Source organism: Arachis ipaensis, chromosome B02, assembly GCF_000816755.2.
Source record: "Arachis ipaensis cultivar K30076 chromosome B02, Araip1.1, whole genome shotgun sequence".
Taxonomy (NCBI): Eukaryota; Viridiplantae; Streptophyta; class Magnoliopsida; order Fabales; family Fabaceae; genus Arachis; species Arachis ipaensis.
Window position 1 is genome coordinate 91,046,513 of NC_029786.2, and position 26,357 is coordinate 91,072,869.

The 26,357-nt window shown below is 32.3% G+C and overlaps 1 protein-coding gene across 1 annotated transcript; it reads left to right on the plus strand.

Moving 5' to 3' along the window:
* LOC107625707 lies at window positions 828–26,357 on the plus strand. The gene is given in 16 exon segments (XM_021117000.1): window positions 828–1,609; window positions 4,730–5,103; window positions 5,106–5,636; window positions 5,639–5,763; window positions 6,052–6,506; window positions 7,682–8,780; window positions 9,080–9,262; window positions 9,264–9,356; window positions 11,023–11,362; window positions 16,346–16,811; window positions 22,017–23,115; window positions 23,239–23,514; window positions 23,696–24,469; window positions 25,250–25,711; window positions 25,930–26,039; window positions 26,180–26,357. Coding segments are annotated over 16 exon segments (6,930 nt in total). The 5' UTR covers window positions 828–1,121; the 3' UTR covers window positions 26,235–26,357.

Here is a 26,357-nt window from a genome sequence, read left to right on the forward strand (position 1 = left end):
AAGTGGGAGAAGTGAATATATTGGCTTCTTATGGAGTACAGGTGATGAAAGAACACAACAAAAAAGATTCAATTTAACGTATTGCATTTGAAGAATGATTTGGTTCTCTGTGTATTGTGTACTTGTTTATTAGTTTTACGCTTATAGTTTGATCTGTTCGTTGTAGTTGATTTGGTCCTTTGATGACAATGTAGAGAGAGATTAAATTTAATTACTTGACATTAGAACTCTGTATTCCCTAAAAAGGTAGAATTTTTTATTACTAATCTAAAAAAAATTTTAAGGTTTATAAAAAAGACAGGAATTCATTGAAAAATTGTAAAATTCTATTCACATCATCTAGCCGTTATACTCATCTTAGGTAGCAGTGATTATGCCACATCAGCAACCAAACTTACTCACGTTAGAATTGACGTGAAGGACTAGTACGTAGTTGAAAGCACAATTTTAGGGGTCAAAATGTACGATTAAAATCTCACTATCAAATTAATGTCCAGTCAACGAGATGTTATTTGTAAGACGGATTGTGTGAAAGAATTTAATTTTATTATTAATTACTAAAAAAATTTTGGATTTATTATTCGTTGGCGTTTAAAATAAAAAATATCATGTATTAGAATTGACATGTTGACTTTTATTTAATTATAAAAGGTGTAAATAGGATGATACCATAGCAAAAATGACAATAAGTGAAGCTTTTTTTGTTTGAAAAAAATTTAAAAATAATTTTAAATGAAACTGTCCTTTTATTTGATAGTTTCTTTATTTTTCTTATTTTTTTATTTAATTTATTTAAATAAAAAAAATAATGCACGGTCCAAATCTGGAGACCACGTTGAGAATTTAGTCGGAATATTCACCATCAAATCGTCATCAGTATCACTCATCACTGTGTACTCTTCCATGCTGAGCGACAATAATGTCAATTTCACAGGAATAGTCTCACAAGAGAACAAGTCAAAGAACGTCTCCTCCTTCTTCTTACTTATTTGCGCTTCCCACTTGGGTGAAGATGGCATGCAGTTGCAAGGGAAAGGTTGTCTTTTGTCTTACCATCATCCCAGCTTGTTCTACCCGAATTCCTTTTCAAGTTTCAACTTCCTAACAAATCCACGGACGCGATGTTCAAACCGGGGCCTGAAAAGCCACCAAACCGATACGATGTTCAAAACCCCAACTTGGTTTACGATATTTTCTTAAGCTCCGGAAACGGAACTGCCGAGTCAATAATCGCATACACTTCATGCCTCTATGCCTCTCTTCAAAGGGCAGGGTTCTCTGTTTTCTTGGATTATGGTCACAGCATCTTCTCCTCACCACTGCAAGCCATGCAAAGGGCGAGAGTTTCTGTTGTTGCTCTTTCGACTGGCTATGCTGGTTCCCCGAGGAATCTGGAGCTGCTGGAGCTGATGCTTGAATGTCGCAGAAACTCTGGTCAGTTCATTCTGCCGGTGTTTTTGGGAGTGACTCCGAGAGATATGCGAAAAGCTTTTGCTGATTTCACAAAGAGCGTATCGGAGAAAGATAAGGTAGAGTGTTGGAAGGTAGCTTTGGAACGAATCTGTCAAATCCAATCCTACCAGTGGGTTTACCTAAACAATTATAAATGGTATTTTTATTTATAATTTTAATAACAATTTTTTTTTTTTGCCTTGCCTTGCCTTTCAATCTTCCCATGGATGAGTGTCTTTCATTTTTTGTGGTTTTCTTAGACTATATGACTTTGGTTTTCAAAAGATTTATCTCCCTATTGGTTAGTTGTTAGAGAAGACATTCGATTAGGAAATACTGTTTCAGCAGGTATTTTTTTCAAAAATACTATTAGTACACCAAAATCAATCACTAATGTATTTATGTATAAATATATGTGGTTTAATTTATTTTTAATGTGTATTTGTATTCCAATATGTATTTTATAATGATAGCCGACTTTGATGGTTGATTTGCATAGTCGATTTTTTCTTTTGAAAGTTGAACGGCAACTTTGCATACTTAAAAGTGACAGGCAGATAAAAAATCAGTAGATTATGACCTTAACTGTTCTTGTTGTTGTTGATGCTTTTTTTTTTTAAATATTCCGTGACATTAATTTAACTTTTAATGGAATGTTTTATTTTTTTCATTTTAATTTTAGTCTAAAATGTAAATTGAAAAAGTATATGGAACCAAAAAGTTATCAACAAAAAATTAAACAAAATCATATTAATTTATATTAATAATTAATTTTAAATTTTTTAAATTCAAAATTAAAAAAATTTAAAATTGATTAAGTAAACCTAATTAAAACCTATAAAAATCTTTTTCTTCTTCCTCACATTAACCTACCCACTTTCAACAATCACACACACCTCTTCCATTCTCCCCTCCTACCTCGGATCTCGCTTCCGCAAGCTTAAGTCTTTTCCGGCCACCACCCACCGCGCTGCTGCCGGAAAATCAACAGGGGTGTGTCTCTTCACCTTTCGATTCTTCGTATGGGAGAAATGGGTTGAAGTCAAAATCCAAATTTGGCTCCCTTTCATCTGGTTCTGGTTCTTCCAATGGGTTTGAAGAGAGTTTATTGTCTTCAATGTTCAAACCAGCGAAAAAGGGTAACAATAATAATAACAAGAACAAAGTAAAAGTGAAGAATTCTGGTTCGGCGTCTTCACCTTCTCCTTTGCCACCTCGAAGAGCGGGGTGTTTTGGTGCTCTCCGAATAAGGATTCGAGGAAGAAGAGCAAGGAGATTGATTGGAGTGTTCTTGGTTGGGACAAGGATGATGAGTTGCTTTCGGATTTGGGAAGCTTCTCGAGCAAGAAGCAGCAGAAGATTCTTAAGAAGGCATTGAAGGAGGAATAGAAGATTAGCGGCATCATCATTACATATTAGGTGCCGTTTTAATGATTAAAAAGACCGCAAATTACACAATTACAGAAATATAAAAAAAACATTCATTTAGTATGAAAAAAAACATTCTAATACTTAACAAAATCAAAATCCAGTTATATTTTCGTAAAGATAATTAAATATTTATAAAATTTAAAAAAAAAAGTATAAAATTCTTAAAGAAATAGAGACATTCATATTTGCAATACAAAAAATTCGAAAAATATATAAAAGAACATTCATTTAGTATGAAAAAGAAACATTCTGATATTTAGCAGAAGAAACATCTATATATATTAATTCGTAGAGATTTATGATTCACCCAAAGGTATTTGGTTGGTTTTTGGCTAATACCTTTTGGTTCCTAGCATTGTTCATGTAAATTTAGTTTTCATATGGAAAGACAAACCAATATTTTGTTACAATGGATTAAAAGGAACATGAAGGGTTCCGATTATTTATTTCACTCTGGATTATGGTGGGTATGGCGTGACAGAAATAATGATATTTTCAAACCGTTTTGAGGATATTTTTGACATCTACCTTGATTATAAATTGGGTATCCGTCCCCCAAATTCAGTTACAGTAAATTGTGTTGCCAGTGTTTATTAAAGGAAAGAGCTCTCTAGTTTTGGTTGTGTACTGAGAGATGCATGTGGAGCTTGGGGTGAAGGGATGTTCATGATCTCTTCGTTTTTCAAATGTACTATGTTTTGAACTCTTTGCTTTATGGAGAGGTATTATTCTAGCGTGGGAGTGTGGCTTCAAGATAGTGATATGCTAAACAGACAGCATTGACTCCTGTTTCACTTAGCACAGGTGGGACATTTATCAACACAAGTAGCAAATAGAGTTTTATTAAATAAGATTCATGAAGTGCTTCAAAGGAATTGAGATGTGGAAATCAAGTTGATACAACACACAGCAAACACTGGGTAGGGGATTCATCTTTTAAGTTTCGTTTCTCGTCTTTATCACCTATCTACCTACCTGACATAACTGCCTCACTCAAAACTTCTTCTCTATTGGGGAAGAGTCAAAACTACCAATGCTTGGAACTTTCACTTTTCTAGAAACCCAAATGAGAGGCATCGGAATTAGCAGTCCTTGTGAGTAGGATACAATTATGGTGTCCTCTAATCTAGGTAAAAGAGTGTGGTCTATTGATCCTTTGATTCCTTTCAGGTTCATTCACTTGTAAATCTTATTTTCATTTTTTTTAACTCACTCCTTTGCTACATCATTTACCTAAACAAGCCTATTTGGAAATCCAAAGCTCCCTATAAATAACTCCTTTTTTTGAACAGCTGTGCTCAACATAGTTGATACTGATGATGTTTTTGCTAGTCTAGAGGGATAACAAGGGTATTTATCCTGTGTATTACCTGCAAATCTAATTGAAATCAGTATCACATTTGTTTTCACATTGTCCAAAGACGGCCTTCTAGGGACAAATTCATTTCGCATCATTGGTGATTGTTGCTTGTGTCCGATAAAATTTGATAAGTTCCTGTTGATAGACTTTGTTGGTTGAAAGGAGGAAGGAGACTAAAACTTGGTGGCAATGTGCTTTATATGCCATTATAAGGTTTATTTTATTGGAGCATAACTCTGGCATTTTTAATGATAGACAATCCACTAATCCAGTGGGTATTCTCTCTTAGATATGCAGAGAGATTTTCAGTCTTTGCTTATTTTATGTAATTATTTTGCCTTTCTTTCTCTTTTGTATCAAGGATCTGTTATACTCACCATTTTTTGTATTTTATCCCCTTTATTAATAATATCTCTTCTTTTATTAAAGAAAAAAATGCTTATGTAATTTATTATGCAGCTCAGTCTTAGTATATATGTTTTGTAGGAGTGACAATGATATGCATATCAAGAATGTTGTCGGATACGTTGGAGGCTTGTTGGGCACAAGAAAATTGTTTATTGCTGAGTATGAAGTGGAAGTAGGATACCGAATACAAGATGCCACTAAACTGTTGGTCCACTCAAAATCAAAGGAGGTTCTTCTCCTTGGGATATGGGGAATGGTGGGTATTGGAAAAACAGCAATTGCCAAAGCCATTTATAATGAAAATTGTGGTAAATTTGAGGGTAGAAGCTTCTTGGCAAATATTAGGGAAGTATGGGAGCAAAACACAAGTCATGTTTATTTACAAGAACGTATTCTTTTAGATATCCTCAACTTACCAAAAATAAGAATAGATAACATCGAAATTGGAAAAAAGATGTTAAAGAAAAACTTTCTAATAAAAAAGTTCTTCTTGTACTTGATAATGTGAATAAAAAGGAGCAGTTGAATGCTTTGTGTGGAAGTACGGAATGGTTTGGTCCTGGGAGTATAATAATAATCACGACAAGAGATAGAAGTCTACTTCAGGATCATAGAGTTGACCATGTGTATAGAATGAAAGAAATGAATGAAAATAAATCTCTTGAGCTTTTTAATCGGTATGCATTCAAAAAAGCATCTAATAGGCAATATCTTGATGAACTTTCTAAAAATGTAGTTGCTTATGCTGGAGGATTGCCACTAGCTTTGGAAGTCCTTGGCTCCAATCTTCTTGGAAGCTTGGAGAGTATCCCTGATGGACTCATAGACTCTCCTCATCCTGTGCTACAGAAGGTTCTGAAAAAATGCGTGGAAGATTTAAATGATACGGAGAAAGCCATATTCCTTGATATAGCTTGTTTCTTAATTGGGATGGATCAAGAAGAGGTGATCCAAGCATTAAATGCCTTTGGAACTTGGCCAAAGATGGAATAAAAGCCCTTGAGGATCGATGCTTTATAACATTTGATGAGATGAACAAACTTAGAATGCATGTTTTGCTACGAGATATGGGAAGAGAAATCATTTATGAGCAAAGGGGAGGAGATCCTGCGGTGAGTAAATTTTGGCTTCTTTAGGATACATGTTTGATGTATTATCAATTAATTATGATGTGAATTTATTTACTGAAACATCTTATTACATTAAGGAGCAAACTTAACACCCATTTTGCTTCTTAGTAATTTCATAACTTTGTAAAGTTTGGTCGTGCTTCCTGCATCCTGATTGGTAACAAATTAACAAGTTTCAAATGTGATAGTTTTTATTTGTAACATTACTAGAAATAAAAATTGATAGTCTCTTGTATCTAAGCTATGCATTTTTATTGTTTCTCGTTTCAGTCATGGATCTATGATGTGTTCTTGAGTTTTAGAGGAGAAGAAACTCGTGCAACATTCACCTCACATCTCTACACTTCTCTTGCAAATGCTGGAATTTATGTCTTTAGGGATGATGACGAGATCCGGAGGGGAGATCGAATCTCCATTTCACTACTGCAAGCAATCAGAGCATCTAGAATTTCTGTAGTTGTGTTGTCAAGGCATTATGCAAATTCAAGGTGGTGTCTGCAAGAGCTGGAGAACATAATGGAGTGTCGCAGGGCCATAGGTCAGGTGGTTGTGCCTGTTTTTTATGGTGTAGATCCCTCTAATGTAAGGAATCAAACAGGTCTATTTGGAGAAGCTTTTCAAGATCTTTTAAAAAGATTTTCAGTGGATAGAGACAAGGAGAAGAGGTGGAGAAAAGCGCTTCATCAAATTGGTTCCATTGCAGGAATTGTGATCATAGATTCCAGGTAATTTGATCTCTTCTTAAAATTAAATATTCATTGATATTTGTGCTTGATAGTCTAATATTTGAACTAATGATGTTACTTTCTTTAGGTATATTTTTTTAGTATAATCTCTTAACTCATTTTTATTAAAAACTGTGTAAATGAAATCTGCTGAGAATAAATTTTTAACAGTGATGTCACGTAACCAAGAGGTGTGCAATATATTTCATATTTTGATGTTTTCATCATATAGTGAAAATAGAGGAAAAATTTTGCTGCTTCCTTGCAAATTTTGAAATATATCGTCAAGCCAGAGGATTGCTACAAAAAATTGAAGAATGGAGATAACATTTAGAAAGGTATGGCTGTCGTCATTCTCAAGGAACATGATGGTGTCATTAGCAAATTCTGAGTGATAAACCACAATCCTTCTGGATGTCCCACTTTCAGACCTGTAACTAATTCATTCTCCACTATCTTAGAGGTCAAGTATCTAAGAACGTCTACCACTAAAGTGAATAGCAGAGAGGAGCAAAAGTCTCCCTCCCTAACACTCCTTTTACCTCAAAACCATGATTTTGGCTATTCATTCACCATCACCTAAAAGCTAAGGTACTCATTCTTAGATACCCTGAGATTGAACTTCTCCACATATATAGACCAAAACCTTTTTTTCTAAAGCACTTTGTCCATAAAGCTCAAGCTAACCCTTTCATAGACTTTCCCAAAATCTAAGTGTAAGAAAAAACATTTTTTGATTTTCAGTAGCATCCACCACTTGATTGGCTACAAGGCAGCATTGAAGATTTGCCTACTAGCCAAGGAAGGGCACTTTGGTTCTCCAATATAGAGTTCCCTAAATAACGTTTGGCATATTCAATTAATTAGTTACATGTACATGATTTTAAAAGGAGCTATAAAGAAAGTCATAATTAATTATAGTTTGGTTGAAAGGGTTTTATAGTTTTCTATTCACACATCCAAGAGGGCTGTGTGACTTTAGGCTTTGTTTAACTAACATTTCTCTTGCCTAGACTCTTACATGAATGAATGCAAGAACAAGATTTATTTCTTTTTCCTTTATTCCACATACATGCTCAATTACTCAAATATTGGGTGAATATCAGTTTTTTCCTGTACAAAATTTTTCTTCTTTTGATAACCTCTTGTACATTATTGATTCGTCGTTTTTGTAGGAATGAAAGTGAGGATATCAGTTTGATTGTTGAAGATATCTCTGCTTTGCTAGATGATACACTCTTATTTGTTGCACAACATCCCGTGGGTGTAAAATCTCGTGTGCAGCATGTGATTAAACTACTAAACCACCAATATGCAAAAGATGTTCAACTGTTTGGAATATTGGGAATTGGAGGAATCGGAAAAACAACCATTGCCAAAGCCATTTACAATCAAATTCATCGTGATTTTGAGGGTTCTTCCTTCCTCGAGAATATTAGGGAATTCTGGGAACTAATAACTGCTCGAGTTAATTTACAAGAACACCTTCTTTCTGACATCTACAAAACAACGAAAATAAGGATACATAGCATTGAATTTGGAAAAACTATATTGCAGCAAAAGCTTCGTCATAGAAGGGTGCTTGTTATACTTGATGATGTTGATGAACTAGACCAACTAAAAGCTTTGTGCTGGAGCCGTGAATGGTTTGGTCCAGGGAGTAGAATAATCATCACAACAAGAGATGAAAGTCTACTTAGAGTGCTTAATGTTGACCACATATCTAGAATGTCAGAAATGGACAATGATGAATCTGTTGAGCATTTTTGTTGGCATGCATTCAAACAATCAAGTCCCAAAGAGGATTTTGCTGAGCTTTCCATAGATGTAGTTGCATACTGTGGAGGATTGCCACTAGCTCTTGAGGTTATTGGATCTGTTTTGTTTGATAAGAATGTAAAAGAGTGGGAAAGCCTATTGGAAAAACTAAAAAAAATTCCAAATGATAAAGTACAGAAAAAGCTAAGAATAAGTTTTGACAGTTTAAACGATGATACAGTAAAAGAAATATTCCTTGACATAGCTTTTTTCTTTATCAGCATGGATCGGAATGATGTAGTGCATATCTTGGATGAATATGATGCTGAAATTGGAATAAGTGTTCTTGTTGATCGAAACCTAGTGACTGTTGATAGCAATAATCGGCTTGGAATGCATGCCTTGTTGCGTGATATGGGAAGAGAAATAGTCCGTGAGAAATCACCCAAAGAGCTTGAGAGGCGAAGCAGATTATGGTTGCAAAAAGAAGTATTTGAAGTATTACAAACACATACCGTAAGACCTGTAAATCTCTTAATTTTTTATTTTTTCTGTGGCCACTTGTTAAGGTTCCCAAAATAGTAAAGTTTTTATAGAAGTAAATTTTTGAAGTTTTCAGTGTATTAAAAACTTGAAAATTAACAATTTTTTGGAAATCTTGCAAGTCTTTTTCTGGCACTTACTAGTAAAAGTCTCTATTTAAAATGGCAACAAAGGAAACCAAAAGAAGTTAATGAACCTATTTCTTACACTTAGCTTTTAAATTACCTAAGGTACCTCATTTATTTTTATTCTCTATTCATCTTATCTTGAAGGGTACCAAAGCTATTGAGGGAGTGACTTTAAAGTTGCCAAGAAGCAATGCATTTTGTTTGGAGACAAAAGCATTTAATAAGATGAAGAGACTGAGGTTGCTGCAACTTGCTAGTGTACAACTTGATGGAGATTTTGAACATATGTCAAAAAATATAAGATGGATTTGTTGGCATGGATTTCCTTACAAAATACATACCTTCCAAATTTTATCAAGCAAGTTTAGTTGCCATGGAGTTAGAATCCAGTAGTCTTAGATTCATGTGGAAGAAGACCCAGGTAAAAATTAAGAGTGATAATTTCACACCTAATTTTTTCCATCATACCTTTTGACACTGATTTTATACAACTTTCTAACTGACCATGTGTATGTTATATATGGTTACCCCAATAGAATTTAGTTCTTCAGTCATCAAAGTTTTATTCTTCTGCGGTTCACATGCATGTTATGGTTTCCACAGCTATTAATTGGCAAAATTGATTTGCATTAACCACCAAATGCTTATAATTCAACAAAGCATAAAATTAATGCATGTTTGTGTATGGGAATATTATTGTTGCCATTTTCCATCAGTTGTTTTAAATTAATCGATTATGTAATGCATGAATTTGATTAAGGTTCTTATCTATTTAAGAGTAAAATATACATTTTGTTCTAAATGTTTGGTTGGTTTCATATTTATTCCTAAGGTTTTCACTCAACTTTTCAAAACATTGTTAGTTTCACCGTTCTTTTCAAATGATTTTTTTATTCTCATTATACCCCCTCCCACTCTCACCCTTACCTTTTTCTCCAACCTTCCTCCATGTGCCCCATCATTACCACCGCCACCAGCACTACCACTATTGCATTGTTTATAGGTGAGATACGGAATACCTAGCCTCAGTTCTTAGGCTACATGACAAAGTCATCATTTACCCTCTTGATCCAAGATGGTTGTCCCCGATCCGTGGAATGTACTTGCAAAGACTCCAGTGGTCAGCTAAGCATGGGTCTTAAGAAACACTAGGAATAGAGAACATACTTGATATAGGAGTTTATGCAGTTATTTATAGTGGTACTTGATTGAAAGCAATAGAAGGACCAATTGTAGTAATTTCGAAGACTTTTAGAGTAATAAAAATTTGTTGTGGACCAAAATGTCTGATATAAAATTTGTTGGGGACCAATTTAGGTGGTTACTAAAAAAAAAGAAGGTTGTTTGCTAATGATTCAACTGAAATTTTTAGTCTCGGTTTTGTTCATTGACTAGTTATTTCATGTAGGGGTTGTGATAGTGGGGGTGCTGATTGTGCTGAGGTGGATAGGAAGGGAGAGGGGAAAGGAAAGGAAAACAAGAAGAGGAAAGGGTGACGGTGGTCGTGGTGCTTGTGGTGGTGATGGTGATGATGGATATGGATATGGAAGAAGGTTGGAGAAGAGAGTGAAAGTGATGAACTGATGATGAGAGGAAGGGTATAATGTGAATGAAAACATTATACACAAAAGGGTAAAATTTATAATATTTTGAAATGTTGAGCATAAAATTGGAAGAAAAATTTAAGGAATAAATTTATAAATTTAATTTTGATGCACTGTCAGTGTAAAGTAGTTTTACACATGCATCTAATTACATAATATTAGATGCAAAAATAATTACTTTTTACATTGATTATGGTCATCCAAAATAGAGATGTTATTGCACGACTGACGATTGTGCAAAACATTTTACACTCTCAGTGCATCAATTATAAATTTGAAACTAATTTCAAATGTTAGGTTTAAAAGTATACTTTAATTCCTATTTTAATATGCCTTTTTCTTTCATTTAGAAAAGAACAACAATGCTTGGTCCTTTTGAATTTTGATAAGCTAATTAGTTTTGAACGTTGCCAAGTGTTTTCACAAAGTAAATTCTCTCAATTGATCACTTTTTATGTTTATTTATTTATTTTTCCTTTTCAGTTCTTGGGGATGCTAAAGGTTCTCAATCTTAGTCATTCTTATCACTTGACTCAAACTCCAGATTTTTCATACTTGCCTAATCTTGAGAAGCTATTACTCAAAGGTTGTTCAAGTTTGTCTATGATTTCAGATACAATTGGACATCTCAGAAAAATTCTTCTCATAGATTTGGAAGATTGCACAAGCCTTCCTAACCTTCCTAGAAGTTTTTATGAGTTGAACTCTTTGATAACACTCGTCATTTCTGGATGTTCATTAATCGATAAATTGGAAGAGGACTTGGCACAAATGAAATCCTTGAAAAAATTGATTGCGGATAAGACTGGAATAACACAAGTGCCATTTTCAATAGTAAGATCAAAAAGCATTGGATATATTTCCTTGTGTGGCTACGAAGGTTTCACACGTGATGTGTTTCCTTCTCTCATTTGGTCTTGGATGTCACCAACAAATAATCTTTCATCATTAGTACAATCATTTGCTGGTTCGGGAATTGTCTCTTTAGATGTACTAAATCTCCGAAGTTTTTGGGTTGAGTGTGGCACGGATCTTCAACTAAGTGGAGGTGTAGCAAAAATTCTGGATACTTTGTATGCCACATACTACAAGGAATTAGAAGTAACACCAACTACATCACAAGCCTCACAAATTAGTAGTTCATCCTTGATTGGCTTTCATAGTCAATTTCACACTTTTGGATCACCCAAGTCTCTTTTAATTGAAGTGGGAAAGAAGACTACAGTCAGCAATATTCTTAGGGAGATAAATATATAATTTTATTATATAAAGATAATTGAAAACAATAAAGCAACATATTTTATGATATTTTTTTCATTATAGTTTACAGTAGGAAATAGAAAATTTCTAGCACATAGAAGAGAAAGTATTTTATGTTATTTATGCTTTAAAAACTTTATCGAAGCAACACCTTTTTCCTTAAAAAAATGATATAAGTAGGTAAAGTTTTTCGAAATAAACTATAACTAAAATATTTAAATAATAAACAGTTTTTACCTTTAATTTATAGAAAATAAAAATTATTGTTCTTATTATTATTTTAGTATTTTGTGAGATTTTATAATTTGTCTTTTTTTTTTTCTTTTGGTGTTACAGAAATTGATCACTGTTGAATTTCATGATTATTTGTTGCCTAGTGACAATTATCCATATTGGTTAACCTTCAATAGTGAAGGTTCTTCCATAATTTTTGAAGTCCCTCGCGTGCATAGCCGGGAGCTGAAGACAATAATGTTGTGTATCATGTATCCTTCTTCTCCATATACCATCACATTTGAATCTCTCAAAAATGTGTTGATCATAAATTATACTAAGTCCACCATTCAGGTCTATAAGCAAGACACACTAGCCTCTTTCGAAGATGAAGAATGGCAAAACATAATTTCAAGTATGGAACCTGGTGATAGAGTGGAGGTTCATATTGTGCTCTTTGGGTATGGATTCAGTGTGAAGAAAACAACGGTTTTTCTCATATATGATGGCCCGATCGACCAAAAAATGGAGCACCAGTATGCAGATGTTATTGTTTCCTGTGATAATGATACTATTTCCGGTTTTGGTGATGTGACATCAAATGAGAATGTCTGCGTTTCTGACGGTGATATTGTTGCATTAGTTAAGAATGAAAAAACTTTTCCCATCGTGGTTCCAAGTGCTTCCTTAAACTCTCAAGAGGAATCAGGAAACTTAGGATACAAAAACACAACTCAAAATCAAGAATATCAGCAGCTTCAAGAGGTAAACTCTCACTTAAAGAACTTTCAAATCTAGAGCCATTTACTAAACATGACATCTTTTTTTATTCCTGTTCTCTAAATTATTTGCCGTGTACAGAGTCCCTTTGTTCCCAAGACTGATGATGCAGAGCCAGACAGAGTCGAAGAAACAAATGAAAGTGAGCGTCTTGTCGATCTTCCTGAAGATGTTGATTTACTGGCAGAGTTAGATAAGATCTTATCAGAGAGTTATATTTCTAAATTCAAATCTCAAAGTCTCTCGGTGATTCATATCCTTCACAAGATACAACAACTTTTTGATAATCAATTAGAAGTATTGGTGGCTGATGGTGGCATTAGAAGACAGTTTCTCGACCTTTTGGCTCAGCTAAAACAAATGAAGTCACAAGTCCCTACAAATCTTAAGCCTTTGGTTAGTGATATTAAGAAATTCTATGAAGATGTCCTCAATTATTTCCCGTCTATTCAAGAAGCCTTTGGCAATCATCAAAGGTTAATTGAATCCAAGAATCGACTTCAAGACAAGTTAGAAACATCTAAATCCAGGCAGGCTCACTTTTATGCTTCAATTTCTAAAGGGAAAGAAAGGATCAATGAGATGTCAAAGGAAATCAATGACTTGGAGCTGAAACTGAAAGCCCTGAATGTGAAGAAGGACAAGTTAGAATCCACTGTGAAACTTTGTGAGGTTGAAACTCGCAACATCAATATGAAGGCTGCCACTTGGGTGACAGAAAGCGACGAGGTCGAGAGAACTCTCCAAGCTTCAGAGTCTGCCTTCAGAAATGCTGAATCATCGAAACAGAATTATGAGAGGAAGCTAATTGAATTGAAAAGAGCTCTTGGCAACATTAAACATTAGAATTTTCTTCATTTTGTAATTATTCCTTTTTCCGTTTGTTCGTTTGTTAACTTCTGCGATTGTTTAAGTAGAATTTAACAACTGTGGCAAATCCAAATAATAATTTCCTATTATTTTTCCTTTGGACCGTTAGTCGTGCTTCCTTTATGATTTGGACTTGCTGCTTTTCTCTGATTTGGAAACGATGTCAATCTACAAGATAGCATCATTTCAAGAAACAAACCTATACCCGTTTGAGAAATGAGAAGTCAGTTTTGTAGTAATATTATAGAAATAGAAATGAACCCTGAACCAAACGAAAGTAAATCCTATAATTAGCCCGTGTCAATTGTCTCAATAATAGAGTGATTTACTTTGCACATAGTGTGAACAATTTGAAAATTTTCTTTTTACTTATTAATTGTCAAACTAGTTTTGGTAGTTGAAAATGAAAGCCACTAGCAAGTGCTCACAAATGAAACGTGGCTAGGCTGAGTGCCTGAGACTTGACCAGATTTACGATCTCTTCACTTTCGCTTTCTCCAGTTCATCAGCACAAGCAATCCTCGCTTTCTACTTGTGCAATTTTCTAAGATTTGTTACGATTTTTGGACTTTTCACTCTTTCTAGCCACTTTCTTGTCCTATAAAAGGAAACCCAGTCTTATTGTAAAAGCATGTCATTTTCCCCTTATCTGAAAATGTTACACCTACTGGGCAAATTTTATTATATATATACAATTTTTTTGGCAACAAACCCTTATTACATCATTTCAGGGCTCAATTTTTTCGATATAGAAGGTGTGTACGTGTCTTTCCCAAATATGGAGTCATGGGGTACCAGACCAATTTGTGGGGCAGATTTTTTATTAATGTCAGATCCTAGAACTCGGACCGTGCGAGTTCATTGAATTTCAAATTTGACTCCACAAATTGGAGTGTCCGATTTGGAGCTGGTGAAATTTTGAATTTTCTAAAGGTGGTAATCGGACCCTCCGTGTTGTTAGTAGTGTGTAAATTTTTTACTGTACTGTACTCTGACTTGCAATTCAGTCTCAACTTTTAACAAACATAAATAGAGAATTCATTATATGGATACATGTATTTTTTTAAAAATGATATTATAAAATAATAAATTAAATTTTTTATTTATAATATTATTTAATTGATATATATCTAACTTTTTCTTCTTCATTCTTTTTACTATTTCAACTCTTAGAATTTAAAATTATTTTTTACTCTTTTTATTCTTCCATAATTAGTTATTGACTATCTTGATGTTTATACTTATTTTTACATAATATTTTATGTACATGTTGATTCACATAAGATTTTTGAATTAAAGTATTAAATTGGTCTCTTATGTTTGGGCGTAATTCTGTTTTGGTTCTTAAGGTTTAAAGTGTTTTATTTGAATTCAAAAAAGTTTCATTTAGCATCAATTTAGTCCCACAGTGAGGTCAAAGTTAAATAATTAACAGAATGTCCTACATAACAACAGTACAAGAACAAAATCGATAATTTGGAGAACAATACAGACGAGGCACGAAATCAACCATGGATACATCAATACATTTATTTATTATTTTTCTTACAATATAAATAAAATATTTTCTATAAAACTAAAGAGAATGATAAATAAATGTATTGGTGCATCAATGGTTGATTTTGTGCCTCTGGAGCTTGTACTTGTTCTCCAAATTATCGATTTTGTTCTTGTACTGTTGTTATGTGGGACATTCCGTTAATTATTTAACTTTGACCTCACTGTGGGACTAAATTGATGCTAAATGAAACTTTTTTAGATTCAAATAGAACACTTTAAACCTTAAGGACTAAAATAGAATTACGCCCAAACATAAGGGACCAATTTAGTACTTTATCCTTTTTTTTAGTTATTTTTAAAGTATTATTCATTTTTAAGTGTAATTAAAATTAATAATTTAATATAGCCGATACATGCGAGCTTCGTCCTCCATGGCTCTACCACTCAAATGTCACAAAAACCTTCAAACCTTCAAACCTCTCCCTCAAACTCTCTCAACCACCAAGGTGCAACAATTTTAGTTTGGCACAAATGCTATCCGTGATAACTATCTATAGATTATGTATTTATACTTCTCTATGCATAAACTGTGGTAGGCAGGGGGTTATGTTCAGAACTTTTTTCTTCATAAACCGCAATGACCAAGTACGATTTATGTTTATGACTACCTATTTTCCTTCATAATCCGTGGTGAGCAGCCATAGTTTATGCTCAAAGTTTTTCAGCTGAGTCCAAAGCTTCCACGGTTTATGAACATATTAAAACCATGGTTAACTCCAACGGTTTACATAGTAAACAAAACAAGACATTCACGTAAAAAAATTTCAAATATTACAATCGGGTAAAGAATTATCTCATTTTATTTATTTAAGTAAATTGTCCTAAAATCAATCTAAATTAATATTTTTTTATAAAAAATAACTACAATACCCTTATTATAGAAAATGACTAAAATACTTCTATTATATATAACCTACCTTAAAAGTTAAAACATTACTTTACTAAAAAGAAACTGACCTTTTGGACTTTACGGTCCTACTGAGTAGATGTGCAAATTTTCCGAAAAAAAATAAAAAATAGAAAAAGGTGATCTTCGGGACTTGAGCTTACAGCGTTTCTCTTTTGCCTCCTCTCTGCAGCAATCAATTGCTTTCTTTCTTGATCTACATTCCAACATCCATGTCTTCTTCGGAACCGAAAAGATGGATATACGACGTGTTCTTGAGCTTCCAAGGCGAAGACTCTCGCAGCACAACCGCCTCACATCTCTACAATTCTCTTACTCAAGCCGGCCTCTACGTTTTCCGCGACGATGAAGAGCTTCAGAAAGGAGACCAGATCTCGCCCTCACTGATTCGAGCAATAGAAGCTTCTAGAATCTCTCTGGTCATTCTGTCGGAACATTACGCTGCCTCAACATGGTGCCTGGAAGAGTTGGAGAAGATAATGGAGTGCCGGAGAAGCATAGGTCAGTGGGTTATTCCGGTGTTCTGTGATGCAAGTCCTTCAAAAATACGCCGTCAGGAAGGTCCTATCGGAGAAGCTTTCCGGCAGCATCTGCAAACGTTCTCAGAGGACAAAGTCAATCTTTGGAGGGCAGTCCTCCGCCAAGTTTGTAGCTTTTCAGGGGTGGATCTCCGATGTTCCAGGTATTTCAATTTCAATACTACTCCTATGTTATAAGCAGACAAGTCTAACTCTAAACTGATATTATAGCAACAGCATTTTTATATGACAATTTTTATTTATAATTGTGGTTGATGGAAGGTGTCTTTATAGATGTGTCTGGTAAAAATATTTTTTTATAATGATATCTAATAAAAATATCTTTACAAATATATTTTTTAAATTTTTATATATATATTTAAAATATAATAATTAATTATTATTGATAATAAATTGACAAATAATAAATTGGTATCTCATATTTTTCTTTTAGTATAGACATGAAAAAGTACAATAATTAGTCGAAAGTAAAAATTCTAGCTCAGAAATCAGAATTTTAAATTGTGTTTTTTTATGGTGTTTTTTTTTGTTTTCTTTCTAACGAGTCCTAAATTAAAACTAGCTGTCATTGTAAATACATCAAAAGAAGATCTCTCTACTTAATTATCACTAGTTTTAAAATTAATTACATGAATATAATTATTTTAAAGAATTACCAATATGCCACTTAATTTACACTACAATAAAAAAATTGTAGCAGTTTCATTTATATTTGTGTGAGACTTAAACAGCAAATTTTAACTTTTCATTTTGTTATATTTATATTTTATATAAATGATAGAAATTTAAAATCTAACCCACTGATCGGGTAAATCATATTTTTTAATTTTTAAACGAATACATATATTTTTCTTAAACATCGAATTGAACATATTATCTAATTGATTTTGAGTTGGTAAAGCTAGAAATTTAAATATTTAGAAATTTGACTAAATTTTAACTAAATATAATTATTATATCTGCTTTTTTTTTTTCAGATACTTTTATTTTATTGCTAAAACAAAAGGATCTTTACGGCTGTTTCGATTAACACAACGAAGGAGGTTTTCCAAAAGAAAAACTATTAAAAATAAAAATAAAAATAAAATGACAATTAAGTTTTAAAAATTTTAATTTTGGATTAATTAATCACAGAAAAAAACATATTAACTTGATTTTCTACTATAACAAATAATAGATATGTGATTAGAGGCGGAGCTAGAATTTTCGTTTGAAGAGGACTAACATAAAAAAATATAACTAAATAAGAGGCCAAAAAATATACTAACTCTCCTCTTTCTTTCTCCTCAACATCATTTTCAGTTACTATCATTATTAACATCCACTATCATTCTCTATTCTTTGCTACATTAATTTAGTGTCACTTTCTCCTCCTCTTTCTTACTAACCCGCTGTCACTTCTTTTTAATTGAATAATTTTATTTGTTTAAATACTTAAATTTAATTTGGGATATGGTCTTATGAGTTGTCCTTTTCTAAATTTTGATGATTGAATATAGATATTTATTTAAAGTATCAATTTTTATGTGAAAGAGTGATTTAGTGATTATGGAGTACATCGGTGTTTAATTTGTTCGATGTAGAATTTTCTACTTGAGATGCAAATTTGAGATTTAGTGTGAAACCAAATAAAGACAAGAACAAGCTAGTGAGAGAGGGATTGTGAGAATAAGGAGAAAAAAGAGAGAGAGAGAGGGTAGTCCTAGCGACGCTGGAATTGCCGATGGTGATAAGTGAAGTAGGGGGAGAGATATGGCTTCATGGTTTTGGTTCGGTCAAAAAGAAGAAGAATGACGGCAGTGAAGTGGTGTAGCAAAAACATAGAATGGTAATGGATGTTGGTAATGATGGTGGACAAAAATGATGGAGAGGAGAAAGAGAGAATGCAGAGAATGGTAGTAGATATTGGTGATGATTAGGGACTAGGTTGGAGTTATACTCCTCTTATTGACGGAAACTTTGATGGAAGGGCCAGAATGTAATGGATAGGCATTGTGATGGGATTATGCTTTTGTTAAGGGACGGAGAGGAGTTTCGTGAAATTGTTAAAGACCGGGTGAGGTTCACTCTAAAATTATTAAAGGGCGGAAGGGAGGGAGGAGGAAGATTTATGATAAATAGAGAGTAGTTGATAAAAATTATCAAAACTTAAAAGATAATAAATATTATATTGTCTAAATTATATGGTTTTATGCTTATGTGACAGCAATAAAACATATCACTGTAGATAACGAAATATTTTCGTTTCGTTTCATACTATTTATTAATAAAAGGACATACATATCTATTATTTATTATTTTAAAGGACTTATCTAGTATTTTTTTTCAAAGACTAATTAATTTTTTCTCAAAATTTTTAAAAATTTAATTGTTACTTGCTCTAAATATAATTACTATACCCTACTTATATATGTCTAAAACTGTAAATTATATTTTTCAAAAAAAATTACTTTTTTAATGACTTTTTACCAATCTTTTAATTGACCAGTTAAATTGACTTTTTAATCAAAACAATCAGGTGACCCATGTTCTATTAAGTATTAACATGATTGAATCTATTTACTACTACTAGTTAGGTTCTACGAACGATATTTTATTGATAACTAAATTTAAATTCGCGCATCATGAGAATTTTTTTATTAAAAATTAAAGCACTCTAAAATAGTTTAGTCAATTTTTTAATAAGATTATTTAGTCCAATTTTAAAAATATATTAATAAATGTTACTCCAGATACAAATATTCTTACATATTTTGTATAAGCCTAAATGATCTTTTTAAATATTAATTTAAAAATTACTGCTCAATAATGGACATAGCTGAATTCTAGGTATTTTAGTATGACAAATAAAGAAAAAATGAAATTTATCTTTTCTTAATGCCACTCATGTATGAATATACACAAAAAGTTTAGTTTTTATATACTTAGTAATTTAGTAGCTTAGCTTGTTATAATTCTTTTATATACTATAATAGATAATAAATTTTTTTTTTGTGAAGAGTAAAATTGGATAAAGAGTAAAGACTTTTATAAAATTTATAAAAAAGAAAAAAATATATACATTACACATGACAAAATTTTTTTGTGGAATTTTTCTTTATTAAAAAAAATTAATCTTGGCTCTTCACCAAAACTTCACTCTTCATTATAACATTACCTTTACTATGATATCTTAAAGGTGAACATGTGGATAGAATTTTTGTATGTTGTTGTCACAAAATAATTTTAGTGATGACATAACAAATTCATACAAAAGATAAAAATTCAGGGGGCATTAACTTGCTATAACACTACTTTTATGCATTATTATACTAGAATCTTTTATGTGTGTGGCTTTTATACAAAAGAACTCATACACTATCATGTATTACCTTGCTTCTCATATCAATAAAATTAGAACGCGAGGCGGTAAATTAATGATAATATATAATAAATATTAGAAATTGTTTTATTTTTTAGAATTAAATTAAATATGTGTAAATTAAAATTAAATTTAAAATATATTTTATTTAAAATAATTTGTAGTACAAAAGATTTAGATATTAAAATTGTATAAAGTGATATTTTTATTTGATGGTTTGATTTTTGTATTTGTTTTAGTTGATGGACTTAGTCTTTTTATATGGTATTCGTCTTCCTTTTTTTTATTGGTGGTTGTTAGAGTTGTTGCTTTCTTCTTTCTGTCGTAGGTTCTTGTGAATGCATGTTCTTCTGAATTGTTGAGTTGTATGCACTTCTATTGTGTTGTTTGTTCCATCTTTGCATGTATGTTCTTTTTTTGAAAATGTGTCTTGAATTTGTATGATTTTCTTTCTCCTTAATTTCTTGATGGGTATGTGATCTTCGCCTGATGATATTAGTGTTGGCGAAGTTGGTTCCTATAATCAATGAATAATTTAAATTAGAAATAAAAATGATGTATTGAATAAGTGAATTTTTTTTGGAGTATTACCTGTTTTATTTGTTGTAATATGTGTTGAAATTCAGTGTTTTTTATTGGAATAAATGTCTTGGTAACAGTGAATTGTTGAGAACCTTTTTTGAGATTAAAATAATTTGCTTTGACTTCAAATATAAGTGTGAGGTTGCACAAATTTTTCAATTGGGGTGGTGCTTCAGTGTCATTACTTTTTTGGAGTGTCATTAGATTTGAAGCAATTGTGCCCAACAATTTTTTTTCGTCGCCATCCAATAGTACAAAAATTGTTGTAGCACTTTGATCTGAAATAAGTATTTGGTTAGTAACTAATAATTTGTAGATGAGATTATGAAGAGTATATAGAGTTACCTTATTGTTGGATATTGTGGTGTTTGATTTCATGTGTCACAAATGTAGTTGCCTCCTTTTCATCTAATATAATCATTTCTAAGCAAAGAGGCTCGTCTTCATTTGTGGGTGTTAATGTTTTCCATAGACGAACCACGCAAACTTTGATAAACCAATTGTCTTGTTTTGTGATATTGTCCAAAAAATGATGTTCTATTGAGTAAGTTTGAGATGTTGTGTAGTTCGAAAATAAATTTCTTGTGCTAAACTTATTTGAAGGAATAGTGATAAGAGAGTTATATAAGTAGGTCAAATAGTATGGAATTTGAATATTTATAACGTAAACTTTATTATGATTAATAATATTATTATGACATTTGTAATATGGATGTTTATTATATTTAATGAGTTATTTATAGAAATTAATTATTGGGGTTATAAATTTATTGTATTGTTTATAACGGTAAGATATAATAAATATAGAAATATGGATTCAATATCTTTGTAGATTACAAATTTGGTTAGACACTAAATTTCTAAATTTTTTTTGTATATTTTATTTTTTTTACTGATTTGGAGATATAATAGTTGATTTGGCAAAAATTGAATGGTTGATTCTAAAATTTTGTCAAGCAAGCGATGTTACAGACATGACATTAGTAGGAGCAGAAACATGTCTTAAAAGTAATGTGGGTAAATTTATCTATCTACTTTTATATATTAAGAATAGAAATTTGGTTAGACACTGAATTTCTAGATTTTTTTTTGTATATTTTATTTTTTTTGCTGATTTAGAGATATAATAGTTGATTTGGCAAAAATTAAATGGTTAATTCTAAAATTTTGCCAAGGAAGTGATGTTGCTGACATGGCATTAGTAAGAGAGTCTTAAAAGTAATTTAGATAAACTTATCCATCTACTTTTATATACTAAGAATAGATTCTTCTTTTATAATAAAAAAATACCAAAAGTAATTGCAACATACATAATAAAATTGCTTGTATGATCTATGTTTGAAAATAATAATAACAGTTTTATAATAAGTTGCTCGGAAGCCTTTTGTTCAATTAATTTTTGTAGGAATGAAGCTGAGGAAATCAATACGATTGTTAAAGAAATCACTAGGTTCATAGGCAATACACTCTTGTTTGTTGCTCAATATCCTGTTGGGTTAGAATCTCGTGTGGAACATGTGATCAATCTCTTAAACTTGCAACAATCAGAGAAGGTTTTGATATTAGGAATTTTGGGAATTGGAGGAATTGGAAAAACAACTATTGCCAAAGCCATTTACAATCAAATTCATCGTCGTTTTGAAGGCCATTGCTTCCTTCCAGATATTAGAGAATCTTGGAAGCAAAGCACTAACCGGGTTTATTTACAAGAACGACTTCTTTCTGATATCTACAAAACAACAAAGATAAAGATACATAACATTGAATCAGGAAAGTTTATATTACAGGAAAGGCTTCCTGGGAAAAGGTTACTCCTTATACTTGATGATGTTGATGAATTAGACCAACTAAGAGCTTTATGTGGGAGTCGCGAATGGTTTAGTCCTGGTAGTAGAATAATCATCACAACAAGAAATGAGCACTTACTCAAAGTGTTTCAAGCTGATCACATATCTAGGATGTCAATTATGGACGATGATGAATCTTTTGAGCATTTTACTTGGCATGCATTCAAAGAAAAAAGTCCTCAAAAAGATTTTCTTGAACTTGCTACAAAGGTAGTTGCATATTGTGGAGGATTACCCCTAGCTCATGAAGTTATTGGATCCTTATTGTTCAATAAGAAGAAAAAGTTGTGGGAAAGTGTACTGGAGAAACTTACAAGAATTCCCAATCATGAAATACACAGAAAACTAAGAATAAGTTTTGATAACTTAAGTGATGATACCGAAAAAGAGACTTTTCTTGATATAGCATTCTTCTTTATTGGGATGGATCGAAATGAAGTCATAAATATTTTAGATGAATATGATGCTGAAGTTGGAATAAGCACTCTTGTAGACCGAAGTCTTGTGACGGTTGATAAAAATAACAAACTTGGAATGCATGATTTGCTGCGAGATATGGGAAGAGAAATTGTCCGTGAGAAATATCCGAAGGAGCCAGAGGGGCGTAGCAGGTTATGGTTGCAGAAGGAAGTGCTTGAAGTGCTACAAAAACATATTGTAAGACCTACATGCATTTTATTGTTTATGAAATCACTGAAGAAAGCTAAATGAACATAATATTTGATTTCGTTGTTGTACTTATTTGGTTTCTGATATAATTCTGTCTTGTTTATTTTACAGGGTACAAATGCTATTGAGGGACTAACTTTGAAGTTGACAAGAACTGATACAATTTGTTTGAAGACTGAAGCATTTAAGGAGATGAAGAAACTCAGATTGCTTCAACTTGCAGGTGTACAACTTGGTGGAGATTTTGAATATATTTCAAAAGATCTAAGATGGCTTTACTGGCATGGATTTCCTTTGAAATATATGCCTTCAAACTTTTCTCAAACAAGCTTAGTTTCCATTGAGTTAGAATCTAGCAGTCTCAAATTAGTGTGGAAAGAGCCAAAGGTATAAATTTTGAATATTTCTCAAACTTATTTCAATATATTTATCTTGATTTAAGGTTCTCATGGTAATGCTATTTTAATGTATAGGACTTAAGCTATGCTTTTAGGTTGGTCATGCTTTCACAAACAAACTTCTTTCATAATTTATCTGAGTTCTTTCTTTCTTTCTTTCTTTCTTTCAGTTCCTTGAGAGGTTAAAAATTCTCAATCTTAGCCATTCTCAGCACTTGACACAAACCCCTAACTTCTCATACTTGCCTAATCTTGAAAAGCTGTTACTCAACGACTGTCCACGTTTGACTGCAATTTCAGAAACCATTGAACATCTCAAATACATTCTTTTGATCAATTTGGAAGATTGCACAAGCCTTCATAACCTTCCAAGAAGTTTCTATAAGTTGAAATCTCTGAAAACTCTCATTATTTCGGGATGCTCAATGATTGATAAATTGGAAAATGATTTGGACCAAATGGAATCCTTGGTAACTTTGATTGCAGACAAGACTGCAATAACACAAGTGCCATTTTCAATAGTAAGATCAAAAAGCATTGGATATGTTTCTTTGTGTGGTTATGAAGGATTCTCACGTGATGTGTTTCCTTCTCTCATTTGGTCATGGATGTCACCAACAAATAATTTCTCATCTCAAGTTGAAACATGTATGGATTTGGAACTTGTTTCCTCAGATGTAGGAAAGCTTCGAAGTTTGCAAGTGGAGTGCAACTCAGATTTTCAACTAGCTGAAGGTATTGCAAGAATTTTGGACACTCTATATGCAACATATTACAATGAATTAGAAGCAACACCAACTACATCACAAGTCTCAAACATGGGAAGTTCATCCATAATTAGTATTTGCAATCAATTTCAAATGAATGGATTAGTCAAGTCTCTTCTAATTGAAGTGGGAGTCAAGAACCAAGTCAGCAACATTCTTAGAGAGAGAGTTTTTCAGGTATCTCTCTTGAATTTATTTTAATAACGTTTACAATCCCGCTACGTTACCAACAGCATTTCTGCCATGAAATATTTTTTTAATCAAATCCGTCCTTTAAAGAAATTAAATTAGTCATGTTAGTCTTCCCACCACTTTGTTTGTTGATGGTGTCAAAATTTGCTAATGTGACACGTTAATTGATATCCCAACACACACTTAGAAGTCTTAATTGACTATTAAGATTATTAGTTTATGAAATTAGATAAAATCAACTCCAAATTGAGAGATTTCCATGCCTCAAATTCTCCTCACAATTAGGTTTTGATTTGATCTAATTTCATAAACTTACTATGTTAATAGTCAATTAAGATACCCAGGTGTATGTTAGAGTGTCATTTAATGGGTCACATTAGTAAATTTTGACACCATCAACAAACAAAGCAACAGAAGGACCAACATGATTAATTTAAAATCTTTAAAGGAAAAATTTGATTAAAAAAATCTTTCGGGGACCAATTTAAAGAACGAATGATCTTTCAGGAACTAATTTGACCATTTACCCTTTTATTTTGGTGTATGATTATAGAAATGATAGATATATAGAGGATGTTTCCTCTTATTTAAGATTTCACACGTCTTTCTTACATATAGAGATTTTATCATAAGGTAGATTCTATTTTGGAACCAAATCTAGTGCCTCTCTTTTTAATTAGCAACAAGAATTCAGACATTAGAACATCATTTTTTTAATTATTTAATTAATTATTGATTTAAGATTTTATGAATTTTTCTTTTCAGAAATTGAGCACCAATGAGCATGACAATTATTTGTTGCCGGGTGACAATTATCCTGATTGGTTGACCTTCAATTCTGATGGTGCTTCTATAATTTTCAATGTCCCTCACGGGAATGGACGTGACTTGAAGACAATGACAATGTGCATTGTGTATTCTTCTTCTGCGGACACCATCTCACTAAAATGTCTCAAGAATGTGTTGATAATAAATTACACAAAATCTACCATTCAAGTGTATAAGTGTGACACACTAGCTTCTCTTGAAGATGAGGAGTGGCAAAGCATAATTTCAAGTTTGGAACCCGGAGACAGAGTTGAGATTGTGATTGTTGTTTATGGGACAGAATTTGTTGTGAAGAAGACAACAGTTTATCTCATATATGGTGAGCCAAATAATGAAGATAGGGATGCTACCGATATGCCAGAAGATAAGAATGTTATTAGTTTTGGCAGAGCTAAAAATGTGAGTAGTTCTAACCCTATCATACTCATTCAATAATGTGTTATTTCATGGTTAATGAGAGGAGATGATTTTATACCAATTGGCATTAGTTTTTTAATTTGTAATCCAAAAATAATTTAACAATCCATGAACTAGTGATTCTAGTAGTTAAACATGTTTGACATGCTGAATTGCTTCAACCAGTACAAACCATTTTCTTTACTTCTTTGTGAGCTTAGAGATTTCATGGACCTTTGTCTCTCGCCTCTGTTCTGGTCTCGCCGCTGTTCTGGATTGGTGTTGCTGGTTTTCTAATTTGGAAACATTGCCTATCTGACAAACGAAGAAGGTAACCTCATTTTAAGGTACCAACCTATAACTGCTGCTTCCTCAAATATGTATAGAATCATTTTCTTCATCAACAAAAATATGTTTTGTTTTCCATGTCTTAGAATTTTTGTTTTTACTACATAGCTTTAAAGTTTGCAGACATGGATGCATCAAATTTTCAAATCATGAGAAGACTTTTCCATTTCTATTGTAGTAGACCAGAAGTATCATGAAGAAATTAAAGAGGAAGGTAGCTTGCTATGAAAACACTCAAAATTTGATCTGTTATGTGACCTTTAAAAGGAAAAAAAAAATAGTTGTTGAAAAGAGCTCTTGG